This window comes from Hemitrygon akajei, chromosome 25 (assembly GCF_048418815.1).
Source record: "Hemitrygon akajei chromosome 25, sHemAka1.3, whole genome shotgun sequence".
Classification (NCBI taxonomy): domain Eukaryota; kingdom Metazoa; phylum Chordata; class Chondrichthyes; order Myliobatiformes; family Dasyatidae; genus Hemitrygon; species Hemitrygon akajei.
The window spans coordinates 29,053,270-29,076,782 of record NC_133148.1 but is presented as its reverse complement, the minus strand read 5'-3'; the positions used below and the strand labels follow the sequence as shown (position 1 = coordinate 29,076,782).

The window sequence follows — 23,513 nt, the reverse complement described above, 5'->3', positions numbered from 1 at the left end:
TGCAGTTTTAATGTTGTTTTACGTAGTCTAGTGTAGCCTTGTGCTGTCTCACATAGTCTAGTGTAGTTTTGTGTTTCATGTAGCACCAGGGTCCTGGAGGAACGTTGTTTTGTTTTTACTGTGTACTGTACCAGCAGTTTATGGTTGAAATGACAGTAAACTTGACTTGACTTGAATGGAGGTAAAAGATCCCAATGACACTCTGACAGTGCTTCTCCCTATAGATGCTGCCTGGCATGCTGCGTTCCACCAGCATTTTGTGTGTGTTGCTTGAATTTCCAGCATCTGCAGATTTCCTCATGTTGCATTTCAATGGCACTTTGAGGTGGAATAGGGAGTCTGCCCACACCTCTTTTCATTTAATCCCTCAGCCAACATCCCACAGCAGATGGCATTGCTGTCTGTGGGATCTTGCTGTGTACACCAATGGGGTCTGGCTGGAACATCCCGCGGGGCAGAACCTGCCGGCGTTAGGACCCGGGGGGAGACCCTGTCGGCTCAAACTACAACCACAGTCAGCAGCGGGCGGAGAGGGTCCGGGAGCGTTCCGGAGGGGGGGAGAGAGGAGGGTGGAGGGAAGGTGAAGGGAGGCTGTTCGGCGTCAGGACCGGGTGTACGAACAGGCAAGTTCGCTAGCCACCTCGCGAGGACCTCGGTTACCTGGGGCGGGGCGCCGGCAACAGGAAGTAGGCAACAGTGGAGGGGCAGCGGGATGGAGGATGTGGATGTGCTGGGCGTGTTGACGGCCCTGGGGTAAGAGCTGGGGGTGGGGATAGGTAAAGAGTAATGGGGTATCAGGAGCAGGAGGGGGACGGGGAGGCTGATGGGAGTATTGGGGTGGAATTGAACTGAGGGATAGGGACATTGTTAGCCTTGGGCTGAGAGTATCGGGCAGGAGGTGATGGAATGGGGGAGGGAGATGAGAGCTTGGGGTGAGTGGCGGCAGGAATGTCTGGGACGGAATTGAACTGAGTGTCGGGGACTGTCAGCCCTGGGCTGAGGTTACCATAGCAGGAGGGGCATGAGGAAGAGTATGGGAGTGAGTGGCTGGGGAAATGTTTGGGGTGGAATTGAACTGAGGGATGGGGACGCTGTCAGCTCTGGGCTGAGGTGTGGCGTATTGGGCAGGAGGGGTTGGGTGAGAGAAGTGGGAGTATGGGGAAATGGTTGGGGTGGAATTGAACTGAGTGTGGGGGGCACTGTCAGATTGGGGCTGGGGGTATTGGGGGCAGGAGGAGGATGGGGGAAAGAGAGTTATTGGGGTGATGGGGAGAGGATTGGAGTAGAATTTGACTGAATTGAAGGTGTAAACAGCCCTGGGGTGGAGGGGGGCAGTGTTGAGGGGGCATTAAATGGGCAGGTATTGGACATGCTGACAGCTCTGGGGTAAGAGGAGGAGGGACAGAAGTGGAACTGGGTGGAAGAGGAATAAAAGCCTACTGTTGGCACCCTTGGAGCCCAGAGGTGGGTAGGATAGATGAAGGGGTGGGGGAATGGGAAAGGGGTGAGAGTCCTACAACATGGAAATGGGCCATTTGGCCCATCTGATCCATGCTGACCAGAATTCCCATCTGATCTATATCACTGTGAACCAGGGGCTTCCAACCTTTGTTATTAATCACATGGACTGCTACCATTAACCAAGGGGTCCATGGACTCCAGATTGGGAACCCCTGCTGTGAATATTTCCTGCCCACGTGCCTGCAAAGTGCCTTGTAGGTAGGAGGGTGAGGCTGGGGAAGGTGAGGCTGCGTGGGCCGTTTAATGCACCTTGCCTGTCCTGTCCTCAGGATGCTTGTTGTGGAGAGGGTGGATGTGTGTCAGTTCTGTGAGATTGGCTTTGCATTTATATCTGATCGGGAATACCCTGAGGCTGGGAAATTCCCAGTCAGATCGCTGCAAACTCTGACGAACCAAGTCAGCTTATTAAAGTGGTTCAGCTCTCGGAGAAAAAGAAATGAAAGTTTAAAACTAAAAAAAATCTGCTGGAACGCCAAAATAAAAGCAAGATTTCCCGAGGGAGTGGTCAGGTCAGGCAGGGTCTGCGGAGAAAGGAGGTGGGGAATATTTCAGGTCCGGCGGTTTGCGGTTCTGTTCAGCTGTTTGTGGGCTAGAGCTTCTCCCCTGCCTTTCCAGTCCTGATGACGGGTCTCGGCCCGAGGCGTCGACTGTCTACTCGTATCCATGGGTGCTGCCCCGGCCTGCTGAGTTCCTCCAGCATTTTGCTGTGGGCTCGAGTGTCAGGATTTGATGGAAATCCTGACTTGTTGGAGGGCTCAAACCCCACCCCCACCCCCAGCACTGGCAGCTGCCTGGACACTCTCTCTGGACAGTGACAGTGCCTCGCCGGCATGTGCAAGGACACCAAGTTCAATTGCTCATGTGCTTGGTGAATGAAATGAAAACGACATGAGGAAGGAGATGGTTAATATGCCGTCAAGTGAGGCATCCAAGATCTGACAGCTGATGCCCATCATCGTCATTTTGTGCCGTGTCGTATGACATCATCATTAAGTGCCGTGCCATATGTCGTGGCCGATCATGGTCTTCCCATGACCGTGATTGTTCTTTACAAATTTTTTTTACAGACATACTTTGCCATTGCCTTCTTCTGGGCAGTGTCTTTACAAGACGGGTGACCCCAGCCATTATCAATACACTTCAGAGATTGTCTGCCAGTGGTCGCATAACCAGGACTTGTGATATCCATCGGCTGCTCATACAACCATCCACCACCTGCTCCCATAGCTTCATATGACCCTGATTGGAGGTTAAGCAGGTGCTACACCTTGCCCAAGGGTGACCTGCAGGCTAGTGGAGGGAAGGAGCACCTTACACCTCCTTCGGTAGAGACGCATCTCCACCCTGCTACCCAATAATTGCACCCATGTGATCAATTAACCTAGATTCATAGAAAAGTACAGCACAGAAACAGGCCCTTTGGCCCATCTAGTCCATGCTGAAAACACTGAAACTGCTTACTCTCATCGACCTGCACCATAAGCCCTCCATACCCCCTACAATTCATTTACCGATCCAAACTTCTCTTAAGCATTGAAACCGAGCTCACACTCACTCTCGTTCACTGGCGGCTCGTTCCCCCACTCTCACCACCTTCTGAGTGAAGAAGTTTCCCCCTCAAGTTCCCCTTAAACTTTTCACCTTTCACTCTTAACCCATGGCCTCTGGTAGTCGTCCTGCCCAACCTCAGTGGAAAAAGCCTGCTTGCTGTCTACGCACCTCAATACCAACCCGCGTGCCTCTGGAACGTGGGAGGAAACCAGAGTATCTGGAGGGTACCCACGTGGGTTGTGGGGAGATGATCCGAAACTCCGTGTGGAGAGCGCGGGAGAATGAACCGGGGACACTGGTGCTGGAGGAGCGTCGTGCTACCGTGCTGTCTGATCATCCACCTGCCAATCCAAGAGTCTATCCAAATGCCCCTAATATGTCTGCCTTTATCTCCACCTCCTCCTAACCCCCATCTCTCTCCCCCCACTCTCCCTCCCCCCTCTCTCCCCCCTCTCCCCCCCCTCTCTCCCCCCCTCTCTCCCCCCCTCTCTCCCTCCCCCTCTCTCCCTCCCCCTCTCTCCCTCCCCCTCTCTCCCCTCCCCCTCTCTCCCTCCCCCCTCTCTCCCTCCCCCTCTCCCCCCTCTCTCCCTCCCCCTCTCCCCCCCTCTCTTCCCTCCCCCTCTCTCCCTCCCCCTCTCTCCCTCCCCCTCTCTTCCCCCCCCCTCTCTCCCTCCCCCCCCCCTCTCCCCCCCCTCTCCCCCCCCCTCTCTCCCCCCCTCTCCTCCCCCCCCCTCTCTCCCCCCCCCTCTCCCCCCCCTCTCCCCCCCCTCTCCCCCCTCTCTCTCCCCCCTCTCTCTCCCCCCCTCTCTCTCCCCCCCTCTCTCTCCCCCCCTCTCTCTCCCCCCCCCTCTCTCCCCCCCCCTCTCTCCCCCCCCCCCTCTCTCTCCCCCCCTCCCCTCTCTCCCTCCCCCCCTCTCCCCCCCCCACCCCCCTGTGCAGGTACTCCGGGGATCTCACCGAAGAGCATGCCTTGTCCCGGGAGGCGGAGCAGGGCCCACTCAGCCCGCGTTTCACCGCCGCCTGCTCCTGGCTGGTGTCCGAGCTGAAAGCCGTCAGCCTGCTGGAGGAGTGCCTCACCCCGACAACAGGTGATCCCAGGGAGAGGGGGCAGCAATCCCAGCCGGGTCCTGGAACGCTCCGGACCCGGTCCCTTGCACTTCCGTGGCAACCCGGTCAGTCTCTCTTCTCAGCTGGTTCGTCCCACCGGCCTGAAATTCCGCCCCTCCCCACCCTGATAGCTCACAGCTTCCCTCTTGTTTGCACACATGGTAAATTGTGCAGGACTCTCGGAGAAAGTGGATCTTTGTCCCCCCCCCCCCCCCCCCCCCCTTAAAAGCAGAGCAGGATATATTTTTGATGAACTCCCTTGGCTATGGGAATCAGTTCTCACTTCAGCTGAATGCTCAAGACGTAGCTCCGGTGAGGGAAGTTCGGTCCAAGTGTCTTCTGCCACCATCTTTGAGTCACTGACCGCTGTTTCTCGGTCCCACAGGCCCTGAGAACGCGGAGGCTTTCCTGCTGGAGGTCAGCGGTTTGCTCGGCGAGCTGCACTGCCCTTACCCGTCGCTCACCTCGGGCAGTGCCACCTCCAGGCTGAAGGACAAGGAGAGCTGCCTCCGGCTGCTGCGTAAGTGTTGCCTGGGCAACCAGAGTTAAGGCCGTATTCCTGGGATGTACAGTATTCATTTTCAAGGCCATAAACGAGACCGGGAGGAGAGTTCAGACAAACATTTCCCTGGTTGGTAAGGCTACGTACAGGGAGAATTACTTAAAACATTGGGGCGTATCCTGTGGAGGGTAGAGTCCGGGATTCCTAATCAGAATCAGGTTTAATTTCACCGGGTGTATTTTTGTGAAATTTGTTGTAATATGGCAGCAGTACATTGCAATATGTAATAAACTGAATTACAGTAAGAAATATACAGGTGTCCCCCGCTTTACAAATGTTCGCTTTACGCCACTTTGCTTTTACAAAAGGCCTACGTTAGTAACCTGTTTTCGCATTACAAAGAGGATTTTCGCTTTTAAGAAAACGTTTCCCATATAAATTAATGGTTCTTTGCTTTAGGCCATTTCGGTTTAAGAAAGGTTTCATAGGAACGCTCTACCTTTGTAAAGGGGGGGGGTGGAACACCTGTACATTAAATAGGTACATTAAAAAAGTTAAATAACTACAAAAAAAAGTTGAGGGAGTGTTCATGGGTTCACTGTCCATTCAGAAGTCAGATGGCAGAGGGGAAGAAGCTGTTCCTGAATCGTTGAGTGTGTGTCTTTGGGCGCCTGCACCTCCTTCTTGATCTTAACATTGAGAATAAGGCTTGTCCTGGGTGATGGGGGTCCTTAATGGTGGATACTCCCTTGAAGATGTCCTGGATGCTGGGGAGATAGTGCCTGTGATGGAGCTGACTGAGTTTACAACTTTCTGCCACTTATTTCGATCCTGTGCAGTAGCCCCCCCCCCACCCCCCACCCCCGCCAATACTAGACAGTGAAGTAGCCAGTTAGAATGCTCTCCACGGTACATCCGTAGAACTTTATGACCGTCTTTGGTGACATACCAAATCTCCTCAAACTGCTAATGAAATAGCCTCTATCGAGCCTTCTTTGTAGCTGCGTTGGTCGATAGGTTGGGCCCAGGATAGATCCTCAGAGATATTGACAACCAGGAACTTGAAACTGGCAAAGTCTAGGGGCACAGTGCAGACTCAAACCCTCTTCTGTACGTGGCAGTTGTTGCTGAATGTGTTAAATCTGAGCTGGGTGCATATTTGTTAACGGTTGTGGAATTAGTCAGCGATCAGACATGATCCCACAGGTCGTGGGCCAGTTCTAAAACCGTAAGATATGACCCATTCCATCATGGATCATTTATTGCCCTTCTCAATCCCGTCGGCAATTCCTTCCCTCCCGCAGACGCTGCACTACCCGTTGATTTCTTCTGGCATATTGCTTGTAGCTGCCATTCTTCAACATGATAAGGAGTGTGTGAGCTGGGCCGCGTGGAGCACTTGTAGTTCAGCGACCTTGCTCTGCTACCATATCTAATCTGTTAATTCATAGATTTATATCCAATTTAATAAAAATATATATTTGCATTTAATTCATTGCTAATCTGAAGTGTGAAACTTCTATGTGTAGATAGATGTGTGGAGAGTATACTGACTAGCTGCATCGCAGCCTGGTATGGAAACACCAATGCCATGGAATGGAAAATCCTATGAAAAGTAGAAGATACGGCCCAGTCCATCACGGGTAAACCCTTCCAGATCCATTGAGCACATCTACATGGAGTGCTGTCGCAGGAAAGCAGCATCCATCATCAGGGACCCCCACCACCCAGGCCATGCTCTCTTCTCACTGACCCTCCCTGAAGTATTCCCCCTCAACCATCAGGCTTTTGAACCAAAGGGGGTAACTTCACTCAACTTCTTTTCAAATCTTTTTTTAATTATTATTATTCAAAAATAACACAGGTACAACTTCACTTGCACCATCCCACAGTATATATGGACTCACTTTCAAGGTCTATCTCATGCTCTTGATATTTATTGTTTGTTTATTATTTATTTATTTTTGTATTTACACAGTTTGTTTACTGCACTCTGCTTGAATGCCCAAGTTGGGCAGTCTTTCATTGATTCTGTTATGATTATTATTCTATAGATTTATTGAGTCTGTCTGCAAGAAAATGAATCTCGGGGTTGCATATGGTGACATATATGTTCTTCGATAATAAATTTACTTTGAATCTTTTGAATAGCTGAAATTTTTTTTAAAAAACCTGCATTCATACTAAAGTAAAACTCAAAACGTTAGAAACACTCGGCAGGTCAGGCAGCGTCTGTGGGGGAAGAGAAACAGCTCCTGTTTGCAGATCTGGGAAGGATGAAGGAGCTTCGACTCAAAACACTTGTTCTCGCAGACTGCCAGCTGTGCCTCACCTGAGGGTTTCCAGCGTTTTCCGCAGGTGCAGTGTTTATCAAGCTCTCTGATCTGGGGAAAACGTTATAGACCAGGCTTTATGGACCAAGCTGACTTGTACAGCGTTTAAAGAGGTTTCTTGCGCCACCTTGTGACTGCACAGTGACATGGCAGCTTGATGTCACAATGTACTCCGTTGACCTGACGAAGGGTCTCGGCCGGAACGTCAACAGTGCTTCTCCTTATAGACGCTGCCCGGCCTGCTGTGTTCCACCAGCATTTTGTGTGTGTTGTTTGAATTTCCAGCATCTGCAGATTTCCTCGTGTGTACTCTGTTGTTGTCTAGGTGACAGACAATGCAAGGGTCCTTGCCTTTGGCTGGGGTTGGCGTGTGCAGGATCCAGTTTCTAACCTGAGCAGCAAATCCTGTTTATTACAAACACAAGAAAATCTGCCAGAAATCCGAAGCAACACACGCAATACACTGGAGGGACTTGGAAAGCAGTCGACGTTTTGGGTCAAAGGCCCTTCTTCAGGACTTGCTGTTTGGAGGAAGTCTGTTAGCATGGTAGCTTCAGAGCTGGAGCACAGCTTAAATACTCAGCCTGGCAACTCCAGCACTCTCCTTTCCCCTGGCCTTTCTGTTCGTCATCATCATTAGGTGCCAGGTCGAATGATGGGCGATCGTGGCCTATGAACATGATTGCACTTGGCAAATTCTACAGAAGTGAAATTCAGATTCAGAAGAGATATGTCGTGAAATTCGATTTTCACGACATATGCCAGAGATATTAAACCAGATTCTGGTTCTGAAATGGTTTGCCATTTTCGTCTTCTGGGCAGTGTCTTTATAAGACGGGCGACCCCAGCCATTATCAATACTCTTCAGAGATTGTCTGCCAGTGGTCGCATAACCAGTGATCTGCACCGGCTGCTCATACGACCATCCACCACCTGTTCCCATGGCTTTGGGTGACCCTGATCGGGGGGCTAAGTGGGTGCTACACCTTGCCCAAGGGTGACCTGCTCTAGTGGAGGGAAGGAGCGCCTCGCACCTCCTTTGGTGGAGGCATAGCTCCACCCGGTCTTTCTGTTAGAGAGTATAAACGAATCAGTCGATAGCAGTAAGTCAAAAGGCCAGGGACTTGAATGCAATCTAGGCTGTTTCCACAGTAAAGGGGGTGCTGCACTATTGAAGGTGCAGAGAGAAAAAAATCCAATTCAATTTTAATTGTCGTTCAATCGGACATGAACACGAAGAAGAAACAAGCCCTTAACTCCGAGTGGAGTCATCGGGACGCCGTCGTGACAGCGTTTTGTTTTACGAGGCCGAGTTGCTAGCTCGACGCTCAACCCAGCACGGATGGAAAGCGTGCAAGGGAGCCGGCGGGAATCGAACTCGGGACCACTCGCTCTGAAGTCCAGCGCTGATGCCACCACGCCACCAGCCAGCTAAATCTTACATGAATATACAGCCAAATTAAAACAGCGTTACTCAGGGACCAAGTACAAAACAGAACACCAACAGTCACACACAGCACAAATCACACATAGTGCATACATGATAACAAACATGTAAAGCTCTCAGTAAGTTGCAGCCGTACAAAACCAAAGTCCAGAACGAGCCATGAATGCCACAGAAATCGGCAGTGGACTTCAATAGACTTGTCCTCTCGGGACTGCGCAGGGGATGGCTGCAGGTGGGCAAAATCGTTGGCACAGATATTGTAGGCTGAAGGGCCCATTTTGTTTTGCACAACACTGACTCTATGATAGGCATACGAGTAGAGTTAGGCTGTTCAGCCCATCAAATTTCCTCACCCATTCCATCATGGCTGATTGGTTTTCCCTCTCAGCTCCATTCTCCTGCTTTCCACCCCGTAGATTTGGACACCCTACAGTACAATGCAAAAGCCTTGGGTGCCTATGTGCAGCTAAACTTTTGCCCAGTCCTGCATTTGTCAACGTGGAGTGGAGCGCGGGTTTGTAAATCTGGCGGGGAGCAAAGGACGTTGGGAATGGCGGGGGTGGAGTGTTGCGACGGGTTTGTGGAATAGGTGGCAGAGGAGGAGTGCTTGGCACAGGTGCAGCCACACCCGGCCCTGGTACACCAGGCAGGGGTCTTATGATTCTAAACAATTGGTTTATTGATCATTACAGAATGTCTCTCTGGTGCTTCCTGCTCTCTCCCCTCTTTCTACCTCTTTTCCCTCTCCTTGCCCCCTTTCCCACTCTCAGTCCACAATAGAGACCCACATCAGAATCAGGTTTATCATCACTCACATAGGTCATGAAATTTGTTTTTTTTTGAGGACAGCAGTACAGTGCAATACATAAAATTACTACAGTACCGTGCAAAAGTCTCAGGCACCCTAGCTATATATGTGTGACTAAAACTTTCTCACAATATTGAATCAACCTCCACTTTAAATATACTCAGTGAAGCCCTCAACATCCGTCTGAGGCAGTGATTTGCACAGATTCAGCATCCCAAACTGGGGGTCCATGGATTCCTGCTTAATGGTATTGGTCCAAGGCATAAAAAAGGTTGGAAACCCCTTCTCTAGCTGAAGAAATTCCTCCTCGTCTCCATTCTTAAGAGACAATCTTCTCTTCTGAGGCTGTATCCTCTAGTTCTAACATGATGGGAAACATCCTCTCCTCGGAGGCCTGGACATTAAGGGGATTGATTGATCTGGCTTTAGGACAAGTAAGGCAGAGGATCTGTTGCAAAACGAATGAAGGGCCTGGTTGTGCTGATGCCCCTGATTCCTGCGTCCTTCTGCCCCCCTGATTCTGTGACATTGATTTCAGAGTTCCTGGGCTCGGAGCTGCAGGCGGCGAGGCTCCTTCGCTCCAAGCGGCCCCCGCAGGAAGGGCAGCAGGCGCCGAAGGACGCCGGCAGCAGTGACGAAGTCTTCAGAGAGCTGCAGGCTCTCTGCCGAGCGCTGGGCCTGGCTGAACCCACGGCAGAGGCTCCCGTGGCAACGCTCTTCAGGGACCTGGAGCTGAAAGTAAGGGGGCTGGGATACGGCGGCTCCGCTGCCCTCGCAGCGCGGATGCACAAAACTACGCAGTGAGTTAAACACCTTCTGGGAAACCGCCCGAGACAGAAGCTTCCTTCAGGGTTCCTGCTTGTGAAACTGCAGAAAATTAAGTAAGATATTAAATTCGAAACAGAATTGTCACCTGAATATACTAATAATGCTGATTATTCTCCTAACCGGTGAAACTCTCTGGTTTCCTTGGCTGCGTAAATCTAGGGAAGGCAATCTACGGCCTCACCAAACCTGTGAGACTGAGGCACGAGCCCCCCTCCCCCCAAAAACCCCCTGTTTGTGTGGATGCTGTTTAATTCGTTACCCTGTTACAAATGAGCACCAGGAAATATCGGACAGTACTCCGCACACAATTAGAAGATTTAGCTGTATAATTCTAAATTTGACTGAAGGGTTGGTAAAGAAGGAACAAAAAAAAAGAAAAGGGCCCATTTTAACAAAGCAGTCTAACGTGCACAAGTTGGAGCTCACGGTTTCCCCTGTCGCCGATCCTCCTTTGATCTCCCCCGGGCTTCGTCGAATCTCGGCCCCGCTCCGGGTTGAATCCTACAACCTCCCCTCTCCGGTGTCTCCTCTCTTCAGCTCTCTCTAACAAAAGCCCCAAGCCCAACCTTAGTGCCCCTCACCAGAGAAACCTCCCCTTAATCCGACCATCCTAACTGGATGGCGCACAACTCTCCTCTCCAACGGCAACCCAGACAGGAGCTGAAAACAAGCAACTTGCACAAAATGAAATCCAGAACAGCATAACAGTAAAAAAAAAGAACCAGGGCATTACACTGGTTTTAACCCAGGTAATACACACAGGCAACACTCTATAATGGGGGTCCACATGCTTAATGGTTTTGGTCCATGGCATTTTAAGAAAGGGTTTGGAACTGCTGCTTTGTAACTATACCGCATAAACAAGATTAAAGTCCTGGTGCAACGATACCTTAATAATGATAAGCAATAAATATCATACTTCAAAATCTAGTAAAGTTTACCAATGTTAACAAAACTTAAGATTCAAGCCTCCAAGAGGACCCCAACCTTGTGTGCCTCGGTGATCTAGAGAGCTGTGTGTGCTGGCTTTGTGCTTTGCCTCTCGCTAGGGTCACCCATGCCGAACAGGTCAAAGGGTAGAGGTCAGACTAAGAGTGGTCCACCAGTCCTCCGGGTTTGGTGGTTCAGCTCAGGGCTAGCGACCCTGACTGGTCAAACAAAATTGTTACGGAAACGGCAACGAAGAATCCTTCTCCATCTGAGTGTGACGGTATTCCTGAGTCTCCACCCGGGATCTGCATGGCGGATGGTAGTGAAAACTAAAAGGAAGCTACTGACATGATTAAGAAACGTCTGAGTCCAGCCAGAGATGGGGGGGACCTTCATTGCTGCCCTAAACACCAGCAGCACACAGGCAGGAAGGAAGTTAGTTAAGATTCACAGATATTCCTGTTTCAAGGGCAATTAAGGAGGGGTCGAAATTGGATTTCTTTCCACTGCATGCTTCAAGACAAAATCCAAATTAATCCGTGCAGGAAATGATGTTTTTTTAAAAAAAAAACAGCTTGCATACAGGAAGTATGAGTCCTGCCGAAGGGTTTCAGCCCAAAACGTCGACTGTCCTTTTTTCCTTAGATGCTGCCAGGCCTGCTGAGTTCCTCCAGCGTTTTGCCTGTATATGCAGGAAGTAACGTTCATTCAAAATGAACTTTGCCTCGAGGGGCCAGGACAGTGGCCACCTTCACAGCTAGCTTCAAGGGATTCCGCAGATGCTGGAAGTCTCAAACGAGACACGTGCGTGTTACGTTCAAGTTGTTCAGGATGTTGGTGAGGCCTAATTTGGAGTATTGTGTGCTGTTCTGGTGCGAAGTTATCAGCAAGTTTGAAAGAGTGCAGAGAAAATTTATGAGGATATTGCTGGGACTTGAGGGCCCAAGTTATATGGGAAGGTTGACTAGGTTAGGACGTTATTCCCTGGAGCTTAGGGGGAAGAGGGAAGATTTGATAGAGGTATGCAGAGTTTTTGAAAGTGTTACGTACCCGTGACATGACAGTGGTGTACTTGTCACGTGACAGGTGTTAAAGCTATACTGGACTTGAGGTAATGGTCTTGTGATGGTGGAGTGACGTCATTTTCCTGCCAGTAGAGGTCATGTGACAAGTTTTTTTTACAGGGTATAAAAGGAGGGCCCCTCCCTGTGAGGCGGGGCAGTTCGTGGCTGGATTTGCCATGTTGACTTAATGCCACTGCGTGATTTAATGTTATGACGCAGTTTAGTTGAAAGATGAAGTTTTATCTAATGCCTAAAGTTTAAAAGGTCATTGCCAGCAGTTTCTTTACAATACTGCTAGTTGAGAATCAGTGGAGAGTGTAGATCGGAGTTCGGGAGTTAAAGATCAAGGAGAATCGATTTCGACGGTGAAACAGGTTCGACCTTGTTTGATCCTTATTCGGAAGGAATTCGTTGATTGTTCTCATGTTAATCCCTGTGAAATATCAGAAAGGATTGAGAACAGTGTTGTAAAGGAAAGGTCAGTGCCTTTAAGCTGTTTCGTTTTCGTTACGTAAATTCTTCGTGGGAAAAGTTCGATTTGGGAACCAAAACAACACGACGTGAAAGAGAATTTAAATCGTCTTAAAAAGTCTCTCCCTTAAATGGACTGTGAGCATTTTGAACTTTTGGCAATACTACTTTGAAGAACTGTTTTTGCAACATCGCTTTAAGAACTGTTTAAGCTTCCTTGCTTTAAGAACTGTTTAGGCTGCCGCACAGCAGCTGATTTCCGGTTACGTCAGTGATTTGTTTACTTTTGGGGGGTTTGTTTTCAGTGTTTAATAAACGTGTTATTTATTATATAGACCCCTGCCTTAACTCATATATTTATTGTTGCCTGAATCCGTAACAAAAGGTATAGATAATGTAAATGCAAGCTGGCTTTTTTCACTGAGGTCACGTGAGACTAGAACGACAGATTGCGTGACAGAATCCAAATATATCACTGAGGCACGGTCCCAGATACAAGTCCAGTAACTTAGTCATTATAGCTCATAACTGGCTGGTAAATACGGTCCAGAGTACTGGGAAAGATCTGTTCGAACTCTTGCCGTGGCTTCCTTTATGTCGCACTCAGAGGAGGAACTCAGCATCTATGGCAAGTGTTCCCAATCTGGGGTCCAAAGACACCACCCCCCCCCCCTCCCGATTAACGGTCGGGGTCCATGGGTTGAAAAAATCTGGGAACCCAACCTCTAGAGTTAAGGATTTGCCGAGTATATTTGCAGGAATATGAATAATCAGGGTTGTGTAGAAGACCGTAAGACAGAGGAGCAGAGTTTGGCCCATCAAGTCTGTTCTGCCATTCAACCGTGGCTGATCCTCTCTCCCCTCCTCAGCCCCAATCCCCGGCCTTCTCCCCGTAACCTTTGATGCCTTGTCCAATCAAGAACCTATCAATCTCTGCCTTAAACACACCCAACGACCTGCCCTCCACAGCTGCCCGTGGTAATAAATTCCACAAATTCACCACCCTCTGGTTGAAGAAATTTCTCCGCGTCAATGTTTAAAATATTTGTATACGCGTACTTCGATAAAATTTACTTGGAACTTTGAAGGGTGGAAGATGAAATAGTTAACGGGAACCTGAGGGGGTTTTTTTTTTACACTCGGGGTGGTAAGAGCCACCGACGGAAGTGGCGGATGCAGGTTCAATCTAATAATTTCAGAGAAATTTGGATCTGTATGTGGGTGGATGGGGTATGAAGGGATATGGTCTGGGCTCAGGCCAATGGGACGAGAAAGAATAATAGTTCGGCACAGATTAGATGGGCAGATGGACCTCCTGTGTTGTGAACGAGAAGAAAAACCAACACTGGAGGAATTCGGGCATCTATGGAGGGAAATAAACAGCCGACATTTCGGGCCGACACCCTTCATCAGATCCGATGCTGAGTTCCTCCGGCGTTTTGTGTTTTATTATTGCACAGCTAGGTCAACAGAAATGGTTATTCCGCCCTTCCCACCTCCTCTGGTCCAAGAGCTGTGCCGTGTCCCAGTCTTCCTGCTCGGAGTGCTGCTGGCCTTGCGTTCACAGTCCACGTCTGGCCGTTTTACTCTGATCGGCAGCTGCCGGGGGTGCCTTGGCTCATAGCAAGCAAGGTCAAAGTCAGCAAGGGCAGCCTGTTCAGTGGGCACGTTTTCACCGTAACCACCTGCCGGAGCCGGGTTGGTCCCTTGGCAAGAATATGATGGCAGACTGTAGTATTAATGGTAAGACTCTTGACAGTGTGGAGGATCAGAGGGATCTTGGGGTCCGAGTCCATAGGACATTCAAAGCAGCTGTGCAGGTTGACTCTGTGGTTAAGAAGGCATACGGTGTATTGGCCTTCATCAATTCTGGAATTGACTTTAGGAGCCAAGAAGTAACATTGCAGCTATATAGGACCCGGGTCAGACCCCACTTGGAGTACTGTGCTCAGTTCTGGTCGCCTCACTACAGGAAGGATGTGGAAGCCACAGAAAGGGTGCAGAGGAGATTTACAAGGATGTTGCCTGGATTGGGAGCATGCCTTATGAGAATAGGTTGAGTGAATTTGACCTTTTCTCCTTGGAGTAAAGGAGGATGAGAGGTGACCTGTATAAGATGAGAGGCGTTGATCGTGTGGATAGTCAGAGGCTTTTTCCCAGGGCTGAAATGGTTGCCACAAGAGGACACAGGTTTAAGGTGCTGGGAAAGAGGGTATAGGGGAAATGTCAGGGTAAGTTTTTCACTCAAGAGTGGAGAGTGCGTGGAATGGGCTGCCGGCAACGGTGGTGGAGGCGGATATGATAGGGTCTTTTAAGAGGCTTTAGGATAGGTACATGGAGCTTAGTAAAATAGAGGGCTATAGGTAGCCTAGTAATTTTTAAGGTGGGGACATGTTTGGCACAACTTTGTGGCCGAAGGGCCTATGTTGTGCTGTAGGTTTTCTATGTTTCTATGTTTAAGTGCAGTATTGTGAAGGATTGCTACACGCCAAACACAGAGCCCAACTCGGTGTCCAGCGCTGAGCAAAGTTCAAAGTAAATTTATTATCAAAGTACATACCAGTCACCATTTACAACCCTGAGATTCCTTTTCTTATTAAATCATATAACCATATAACAATTACAACACGGAAACAGACCATCTCGGCCCTTCTAGTCCGTGCCAAACGCTTACTCTCACCTAGTCCCACTGACCTGCACTCAGCCCATAACCCTCCATTCCTTTCCTGTCCACATACCTATCCAATTTTTTTATCCATAGAATAATAACCATGACAGAATCAATGTAAGACCGCACCAACTTGATGTTTAACTAGTGTGCGAAATACAACACATGGCAAATATGAAAGAAAAGAGACTAATAAAATAATCATTAAATATTGAGAACAGCACTGCATTCACCAGGCAGGATAATAGTGGATTTGCCCAGTAAGTCTCCACTCTGGGAGTAGAATTTGTGTCGTATGTAACCTTCTCTCAGGTGTAGAGAATTTCAGCTGCACGTATGTATGCATGTGAGAACGTCTGCACATTTTAGGTGGTTGGGGTTTGGGATAAATCTCTCCTTTGGAGCTAACCCCCCGCCTCCTTCACTTCCACGTTTCAGATCCAAGACGTCAGTTCCAGTCTGCCGGAGGGCACGGTGGGGAGTCCCTTGCTGACCAGGAGCCTGGAGCCTCGCCAGTGGGTAAAGACGCCGTAACTATTTGACGACGAGATGTGCTGAGAACCGTTTACTGCCCCCACCCTAGAGGTTTCTCATCCCCCCCACCCCCCTGCCTGTTTTTGTCAGCTTGGCCCAGTAGCACAGAGCGGGCCTTTGCGAGGCTACCTCTGGGGGGTGTGACTGGTCCCACACTCTGAAAGGGGGGCAGTCCATTCTAGGTCCCGACCTCTGCCGCTTGTCAGACTCCCGCTAACCGGAGGAGAGGCTCTGTGGTAGCTGAGTGACCTGGTGGAGGTTAGACCTTCGGCAAAGGAGATCTTGTGGCGAGTGGCAGCAGGTTTCCAGTGCCCTGCCGCCACCTGGTTATTGGGGCAGCGCAGTAGCGTTGTGGTGAGCACAGCGCTTCACAGTACCGGCGACCCAGGTTCAATTCCCACCACTGCCTGTAAGGACTTTGTACGTTCTCCCCGTGACCGCGTGGGGTCCTCCCACAGTCCAAAGACGAACCGATTGGTGGGTTAATTGGTCATTGTGAGTTGTCCTGTGATTAGGTTAGGATTAAATCGTGGGTTCGCTGGGCAGCGCGATAAATAAATACAGCTGGCTGAGGTGAGGATAGTTACATTTGCTCTCGGGAGCGCTGTTCTCTGTCAGTGCAAGCAGGGAGAACCATTACCTCGAAGTGCGGCACGCTTCATGAAGTGACGGGGAGGGGGGAGGGGATGGTGTGTGGTTGCTGAGAGATCCAGGAGCACAAAACCCTCGTGACCCTAATCCCTAGTCGGGGTGTGGCTGACACCACCAGGGTCAGTAGGCCTTGGAGAGGCCAGTGGTGACCCCCCTTCAATCTGTTGCTCGTCAGGGTGTCCCAGCTCCAGTACCTGCTCTGACTGTACAGGCAGTTAACACGTTGTAGAACGTGGGTCTGGGTGGCAGAATAAGATCGGGTGAATCAGCGGGAAAGTAGGTCGCCGTACGCCTCCTAACCATCAGCATTCCGTCCCCCAGGAGCGCCTGGAGGAGATCCATCGAGCCATGTGCGCGGAGTACGAGTGCCGCCGGCAGATGCTGATCAGTCGCCTGGACGTGACGGTGCAGTCGTTCCACTGGTCGGAGCGCGCGCAGGTCTGCGTTCTCACGGGCCGCGTGGAAGGGGCAATGGCCAGCTCGCGGAGTGGCTGCCAGCTGGAAATGGCACTAGCCATAGTTGTTTTTTTTTTGAGGGCAAGGTAGAGTTACAGAATCTTTGGCCGCTACAGTGCAGAAACAGGCTCTTCGACCCATCTCGTCTGTGCCTGACTTCTAGTCTCTGACCTCATCTTTTTTTCCCACTCCTGATTCAAGGGTCTTGGCCTGAAACGTTGAATGTTTACTCTTTTTCAAAGATGCTGGCTGGCCTGCTGTGTTCCTCCAGCACTTTGTGTGTGCAGTGTTACTCTACGCCAGCTTGGTTTTCTGCCTAGTCCCACTAACCCACACCCAGGTCCTAGCTCTCCATGTCCCTCTCTCATTGACGCATCTATCCAAACTTCTCCAAAACATTTCAATTGAATCCACTTTTGCTGGCGCCTCGTTTCACACTCTGAGTGAAGAAGTTCGCCCTCAGGTTGCCCTTAAATATTTCACCTTTCACCCTCAACCTTTGACCTGGAGGGAGCGGCTGGCGATAGGATCACGTGATCTGCTGGTGAATGATGGGACTGGTTCCATCTCAGTGGTCATTGAGGCCATTTGGGAAGTTTAATGAATGAGGAAGAAGGCCATTTGGTCTGTCAAATCCATACCTGGCTCCTTGCACAAGTGACCCAGCTATTCCAATTCCCTATTCATTTCCCCAAAGACCCGCATTCTTTCTCCTTTCATGAGCTGCAGGTCGAGTCGGTGGTGAGGAAGGCAAGTGCGACATTAGCATTCATTTTGAGAGGGCAAGGAATTAACGTTGAGGCTTTATAAGGCACCGGTGAGGCCTCACTTGGAGTATTGTGGTCAGTTCTGGGCCCCTTATCTAAGAAAGGATGTGCTGAAACTGGAAAGTTTTTAAAGGAAATTCATGAGAATGATTCCAGGATTGAAAGGCTTATCCTTTGAGGAGCATTTGTTGGCTCTGGGCCTCTATTTATTGGAATTCTGAGGAATGAGGGGCGACCTCTTTGAAACCTATTGAAAGGCCTCGATAGAGTGGATGTGGTTAGGGTGCTTCCTATGGTGGGGGAGTCTAAGTCCAGAATAGAGGGGCAGTTATTTAGAACGGAGATGAGGAAGAATTTCTTTAGCCCAGAGAGGTGTATCTGTGGAATCTGTTCCCACGGGCAGCTGTGGAGGCCAAGTCTTTGGGTATGTTTAAGGCAGAGGTGGATAGATTCTTGATTAGTCACAGTTGTAACTTGCAGAGCCTCGTAGCCAATGGTTGCACATTGAAAGCAGCTAGGAACCGTTACAGATTAAATGAGTTGTTCTTCTGACTGAACATCTTTGGTTGGGAGAACTCTTGTCTGTTCACTGTGGAAGTTTCTCCCAGCAGCTGTGCCTCAGTGGGAGGGGGTCTCGCCTCTGAATTGGTGTTGTGCTTCCCAGAGACGCAACTGGGAAATCCTGGTAGGTTCCCCAGTGCAGTATTCTATGAATAGGGAGAAGGTTCTTGGGAACCTGAAAGGTCTGAAGGCAGATAAGTTACTTGGACCAGACGGTCAACACTCCAGGGCTCTGAAGAGGGTGGCTAAGGAGATTGTATACGCTTTAGTAATGATCTTTCAAGAACCAATGGTCCCGGAGGACTGGAAAATTGCAAATGTCATTCCACTCTTCAAGGAGGGAGAGAGGCCAAAGAAAGGGAACTATAGGCCAGTTAGTTTGACCTCAGTGGTTGAGAAGATGTTGGAGTCGATTATCAAGGATGAGGTCTCAGGGTACCTGGAGCCACATGATAAAATAGGCCATCGTCAGCATGGTTTCCTCAGGGGAAAATCTTGCCTGACAAATCCGTTGGAATTCTTTGAAGCATTAACAAGCAGGATAGACAAAGGAGAACTGATGGATGTTGTGTACTTGGATTTTCAGAAGGCCTTTCACAAGGTGGCACATTTGAGGCTGCTTAACAAGTTATTACAGGAAAGGTTCTAGCATGGATAAAGCAGTGGCTGATTGGCAGGAGGCAAAGAGTGGGAATAAAGGGAGCCTTTTCTGACTGGCTGCCGGTGACTAGTGGTTTTCCACAGGGGTCTGTGTTGGGACTGATTCTTTTTACATTATATGTCAATAATGTGGATGATGGAATTGATGTCTTTGTGGCCGAGTTTGTGGATGATGTGAAGATAGGTGGTGGGGTAGGTAAGGAGAGAAGCTACAGAAGGACTTGGACAGACTAGGAGAATGGACAAAGTGGCGGATGGAATACAGTGTCGGGAAGTCTATGGTAATGCACTTGGGTAGAAGAAATAAAAGCATAGGCTTTTTTTCTAAATGGAGAGTAATTTCAAAAATCTTGAGGTGCGGAGGGATTTGGGAGTCCTCGTGCAGGATTCCCTAAAGATTAACTAGCAGGTTGAGTCAGTTGACCACAATGGTAAATCGTTTACAGGCTCGTGTGGTTGAGTTACTGGATGACAATCTAAAGTCAGGATTAGAGGGAAGTATTTGGGAAATTTGAATTAAAACAGTTAAATGGAACTGATAAAAGGAGGAGTTGGGTAATAATGACAGACACATTGTCCTAAGCCCACCTTTTTCAAGACGTCCTTCGGAGAAGGAAATTTGTCATCCTTGCCCAATTAGGCCTACATATGATTACAGAGTGATCAATGTGGAATGGGATTGTACAGGCTGGCACAATGTTGTGGGCTGAAGGGTCCTCACTGTGCTTCTATCATTCTATGTTGACAAACGAGGTTCGTCGGCCGTGTTTGGCAGCTCCTCTGGGAGAAAGAAAGCTTTGATCTCAAACCTCCGCTGCCTTGAGGCTGTACCCATTCACGGGGAAGGCTTCAGGAGTAAACCCTGAGGGAAAAATCTGGAGCTGAAGCTCTGAAGGCAGTCCTACGCTGAGTTCAATGCTGACTGGCAACTCCTGCGACGTTGCTGGTGCCAAATTGTATCGGTCTCTGCCGTTCCTTTGGATTTGTCAGTTGCATGGAGAGGGGGAGCCTGCTACATGGGCAACAGCTTGCTCTCCATATTGTTCTCACTTATGTACCAAACGTGGACAGCTGGAGTGCAGCATCCATGGTCAACCCCGACCAACGGAGGGCCTCCTCACACTCAATGTTGTTCCACAAGTGAATTAATCACAGCGTGTAGCTTGACGAACGTGGAAAGCATCAGGGCCAGGTCCACAGAAGAGGCTGTATCACTTGAGTTGTTGGTAAGGAAAGCAAATGCAATGTAAGCATTTGTTTTGAGAGGACTACAATATAAAAGCGAGGATGTGATGTTGAGGCTTTCTAAGGGATAGTCTAATTGAAACCTATCGAATGTTGAAAGGTCTTGATAGTGTAGATGTGGAGAGGATGTTTCCTGTGGTGGGGGCGTCTAAGACCAGAGGGGACAGCCTCAGAACAGAGGTACATCCTTTTAGAATAGAGATGAGGAGGAATTTCTTTAACCATAGAATGGTGAATCCGTGGAATTTGTTGCCACAGGCGGCTATGGAGGCCAAGTCATTGGATATGTTTAAGGGAGAGGGTGATCGATTCTTGATTGGTCAGGGCATGAAAGGATATGGGGAGAAGGCGGGAGATTGGGGCTGAGAGGAAAATCGGATTAGCCACGATGAAATGGCAGAACAGAACCGACGGGCCAAATGGCCTAATTCTGCTCCTGTGTCTTATGGTCTTAGAAGGCATTGGGCAGACTGTTCTTGGTGTATTGTGAGCAGTTTTAAGAGAAAATTGGATGACATGGATGGGAGGGGTGTGAACATAGAATAGTACAGCACAGTACAGGCCTTTCGGCCCACGATGTTGTGCCGACCCTTAAACCCTGCCTCCTATATATATCCCACCTTAAGAAAGAATGTGCTGGCATTGGAGAGGATCCAGAGGAGGTTCATGAGAATGATCTGGGGAATGAAAGAGTTTACGTATGAGGAGCATTTGATGGCTCTGGGCCTGTACTCGTTGGAGTTTAGCTGACTGAGGGGGGAATCTCATTGAAAGGCCTAGGTGAGTGGATGTGGACATGTTTACAAAAGTGGGGGAGCCCAAGACCAGAAGGCTTAATCTCTGAATAGAAGGACTGTCCCCTTTAGAACAGAAGTGAGGAGGAATTTCTCTCGGCACAAGGTGTTGAATCTGTTCAATTTAATACCACAAAGTGGCTGTAGAGGGACTGTTGATGGGCGTTTTTAAAGTGGAGGTTGATAGGTTCTTGATTAGTCAGGACGTCAAAGGTTACGAGGGGAAGGCAGGAGAATAGAGTTGAGAGGGATAATAAATCAGCCATGATGGAATAGTGGTACAGATTAGATGGGTCGAATGGCCTATTCTGCTGCAATGTTTTGTGGTATCAGGGCAAAAAACTGAATCCAGCACTGTTAGGTGGGCCACTGGGAAGGTATCGCCATGGCAACCTGTGCGTCATTTAACTGCGCCTCCCGGAGATCTGGGCAATGTTGGGTTAAATTTTGATTTCTGTTTTCAGCAACACGGAGCGGCAATGGTTCGTCTGTACGAGCCTCTGAGAGATGTTCTCTGCTCCCGGCCTAGTGTAACGCTCGCCCTCCTACTCTCTGCACGGGAGGACCTCTCCATAATCACCAAGACCACCAGCCAGAGCAGTCGGGAGAAAACCGCCTGCGCTGTCAACAAGGTGAGAGGCAGTGGCCCGCGGGGAAGCTGGTGGAGGAAGGGATTCAGTCCGGCATGGGCCTGGGAGCAGGGATGGCAACAGCGGAGGGACAGGGTGAGAGAAACACTGCAGGGGTCTGGGACAATGTCGGCAGTGTGGGTAGGGACTGCTGCTCTGAGGTACTGTAGCCTTCCTGCTGGGTATTGACGAAGAGTAAACAGATCGAAAAAGGATCTTTCCCAGCATTTATGACGAATAAACTCTTCTTGGGCTTCCAGCCGGGTACAGATATCAACGATGATCAATGTTGCGATGACAAACTCTGCCATCTTCCTCAGGGGTGATGCCAAGGCATCATCATCTTCTTGTTTTACGGCGGTCGGCACCCAGCTTAATGGTGCATTACCGCCACCTTCTGCTCCGGAGCGCGGATCAGACGATAGACTTGCATTCTAAATACACAGACACAGACACACGCACACACACACACCTTGCGAAGAGAAGAGGACAGGTCTTGGCCCAAAACATTGGTTTATTCCTCTCCAGAGATGCTGCCTGACTTGCTGAGTTCCTCCAGTGGTATACGTGTGTTGTTCCACATTTCCAGAGGAGTCTCCTGTGTCGACAGATGTCGTGTCGTGTTGTGTCCAGTCTCAATTTACCTGCTGTGCTTTGTACATTAGATCAGCAGCTGACCAGTAATCTTTGGAAAAGCCTTGGAATGTGCAAAGAGGTACATAGATACAAGTCTCTGTCGGTACTGAGGATATGGTGATGACACCGTCCATCCCTGTCACTGGCTCTGGACTAAGGTTGCAAAATTCCCAATGTTCACGTGACAATGTCTCCTGTTGCTTCTCTTCCCAGATCCTGATGGGCCCCGTGCCGGATCGCGGGGGGAGACCTGGTGAGATCGAGCCGCCGATGGTCGGGTGGGAAAGCAGGAGGAGTGGGAGCGGAGGGAGAAAGGAGAAGCGGAGGGGTAAAGGCCGGCGGCACTGAGGCGGCTCCTCCGGAGAGCCCCGTGACCAGGAGTGCGAAGTTTTACAGTACCCTTGGTGAACGGAGTTGCCTGTCTCCGTGTCGGAGCGAGGCCCGAAGAACAGGCTGGTTCGTACGGTGCAAAGGTGTTGATCGGTGCCCACGGACTCCTCCATCTTGCAAAATTTCAGCACTTCCGGTAAAGAGAGAACACCACTGACTAGTTGAAACGCACCGAGGCACGGGTGAAGTGTCGCTCGAGTATCAGCTGCTCCCACCACTGGCTCGTCAGAAGTGGGCTTGCGAGGAGTGACGAAGAGGGGTACATCTGTGCATGGCCTGTGTTGCAGAGCCCCTCGAATGACCGCTGTACAGCCTTTCCTTGTGTTTGATTTGTATGTGTATTAAGGGGGAAAAGATGTTTGGTAGGGAGTGTTATGTTTATATCCAGAAGGAGAATCTCTGAGTGGCAATGTGTACCATTTCTGACACTAATCCTGGCTGGTGTTGCCCGTGGGTTGTGCTGTAGATGTATTTTTGTGAATGTCCATCAACCAGAGCTTATTTGAAGAGAGAATGGTTTGCAAAGTTTCTGTTTCGCAAAAGAACCAAGATCTAATTTTTTGAATGGGGTTGGTATTTGCTGAGAATCAATGTTGTGATGATAAAGATTTTATTTTTAATTAGAAATAAAACCAAATTCCAAATTCTCCAGTTCTCAGTGGTGTTCTTTTGAAGGTGAGATACCACATTTCTGATGTATCTGGGGGTTATAGATGGGGTGAACGCGAGCAGGATTTTTCCCTGGTCATTGGGTGAGACGAGATCATGGGTTAAGGGTGAAAGGTGAAATGTTAAGGGAACATAAGGCACTACTCCAGCAGCCCAATCGAATTGGGAGTGAGGCAGGAGGCATCTCACCGGATTTTTAAAAGGAGTACTCGGAGGCTTTCAGTGTTTTCCGGTGGCCCAATCAAACAGTGATTGATTAGCAAGGGCAAATAAAACCAAGGCAGAGACGAG

At 49.5% G+C, this 23,513-nt stretch overlaps 1 protein-coding gene across 1 annotated transcript; it reads left to right on the top strand.

The window, feature by feature from the left end:
• The first annotated feature begins 673 nt into the window (after positions 1-673).
• LOC140716486 (protein FAM98A-like) lies at positions 674-23,200 on the top strand. Its single transcript, XM_073029261.1, has 8 exons — positions 674-753; positions 4,012-4,160; positions 4,565-4,699; positions 9,808-10,007; positions 15,669-15,749; positions 16,737-16,853; positions 21,363-21,530; positions 22,377-23,200. Exons 1-8 carry the CDS (start codon positions 713-715, stop codon positions 22,509-22,511), a joined length of 1,026 nt encoding a protein of 341 aa, XP_072885362.1. The 5' UTR covers positions 674-712; the 3' UTR covers positions 22,512-23,200.
• The last annotated feature ends 313 nt before the right edge of the window (positions 23,201-23,513 follow it).

Bases quoted from the DNA above. Each gene is read 5' to 3' on its own strand.
- LOC140716486 (XM_073029261.1), top strand. From the start codon at position 713: ATGGAGGATGTGGATGTGCTGGGCGTGTTGACGGCCCTGGG. The intron at 10,008-15,668 runs GTAAGGGGGCTG...TCCACGTTTCAG, and splicing joins TCAGGGACCTGGAGCTGAAA to ATCCAAGACGTCAGTTCCAG. The intron at 15,750-16,736 runs GTAAAGACGCCG...TCCGTCCCCCAG, and splicing joins GCCTGGAGCCTCGCCAGTGG to GAGCGCCTGGAGGAGATCCA.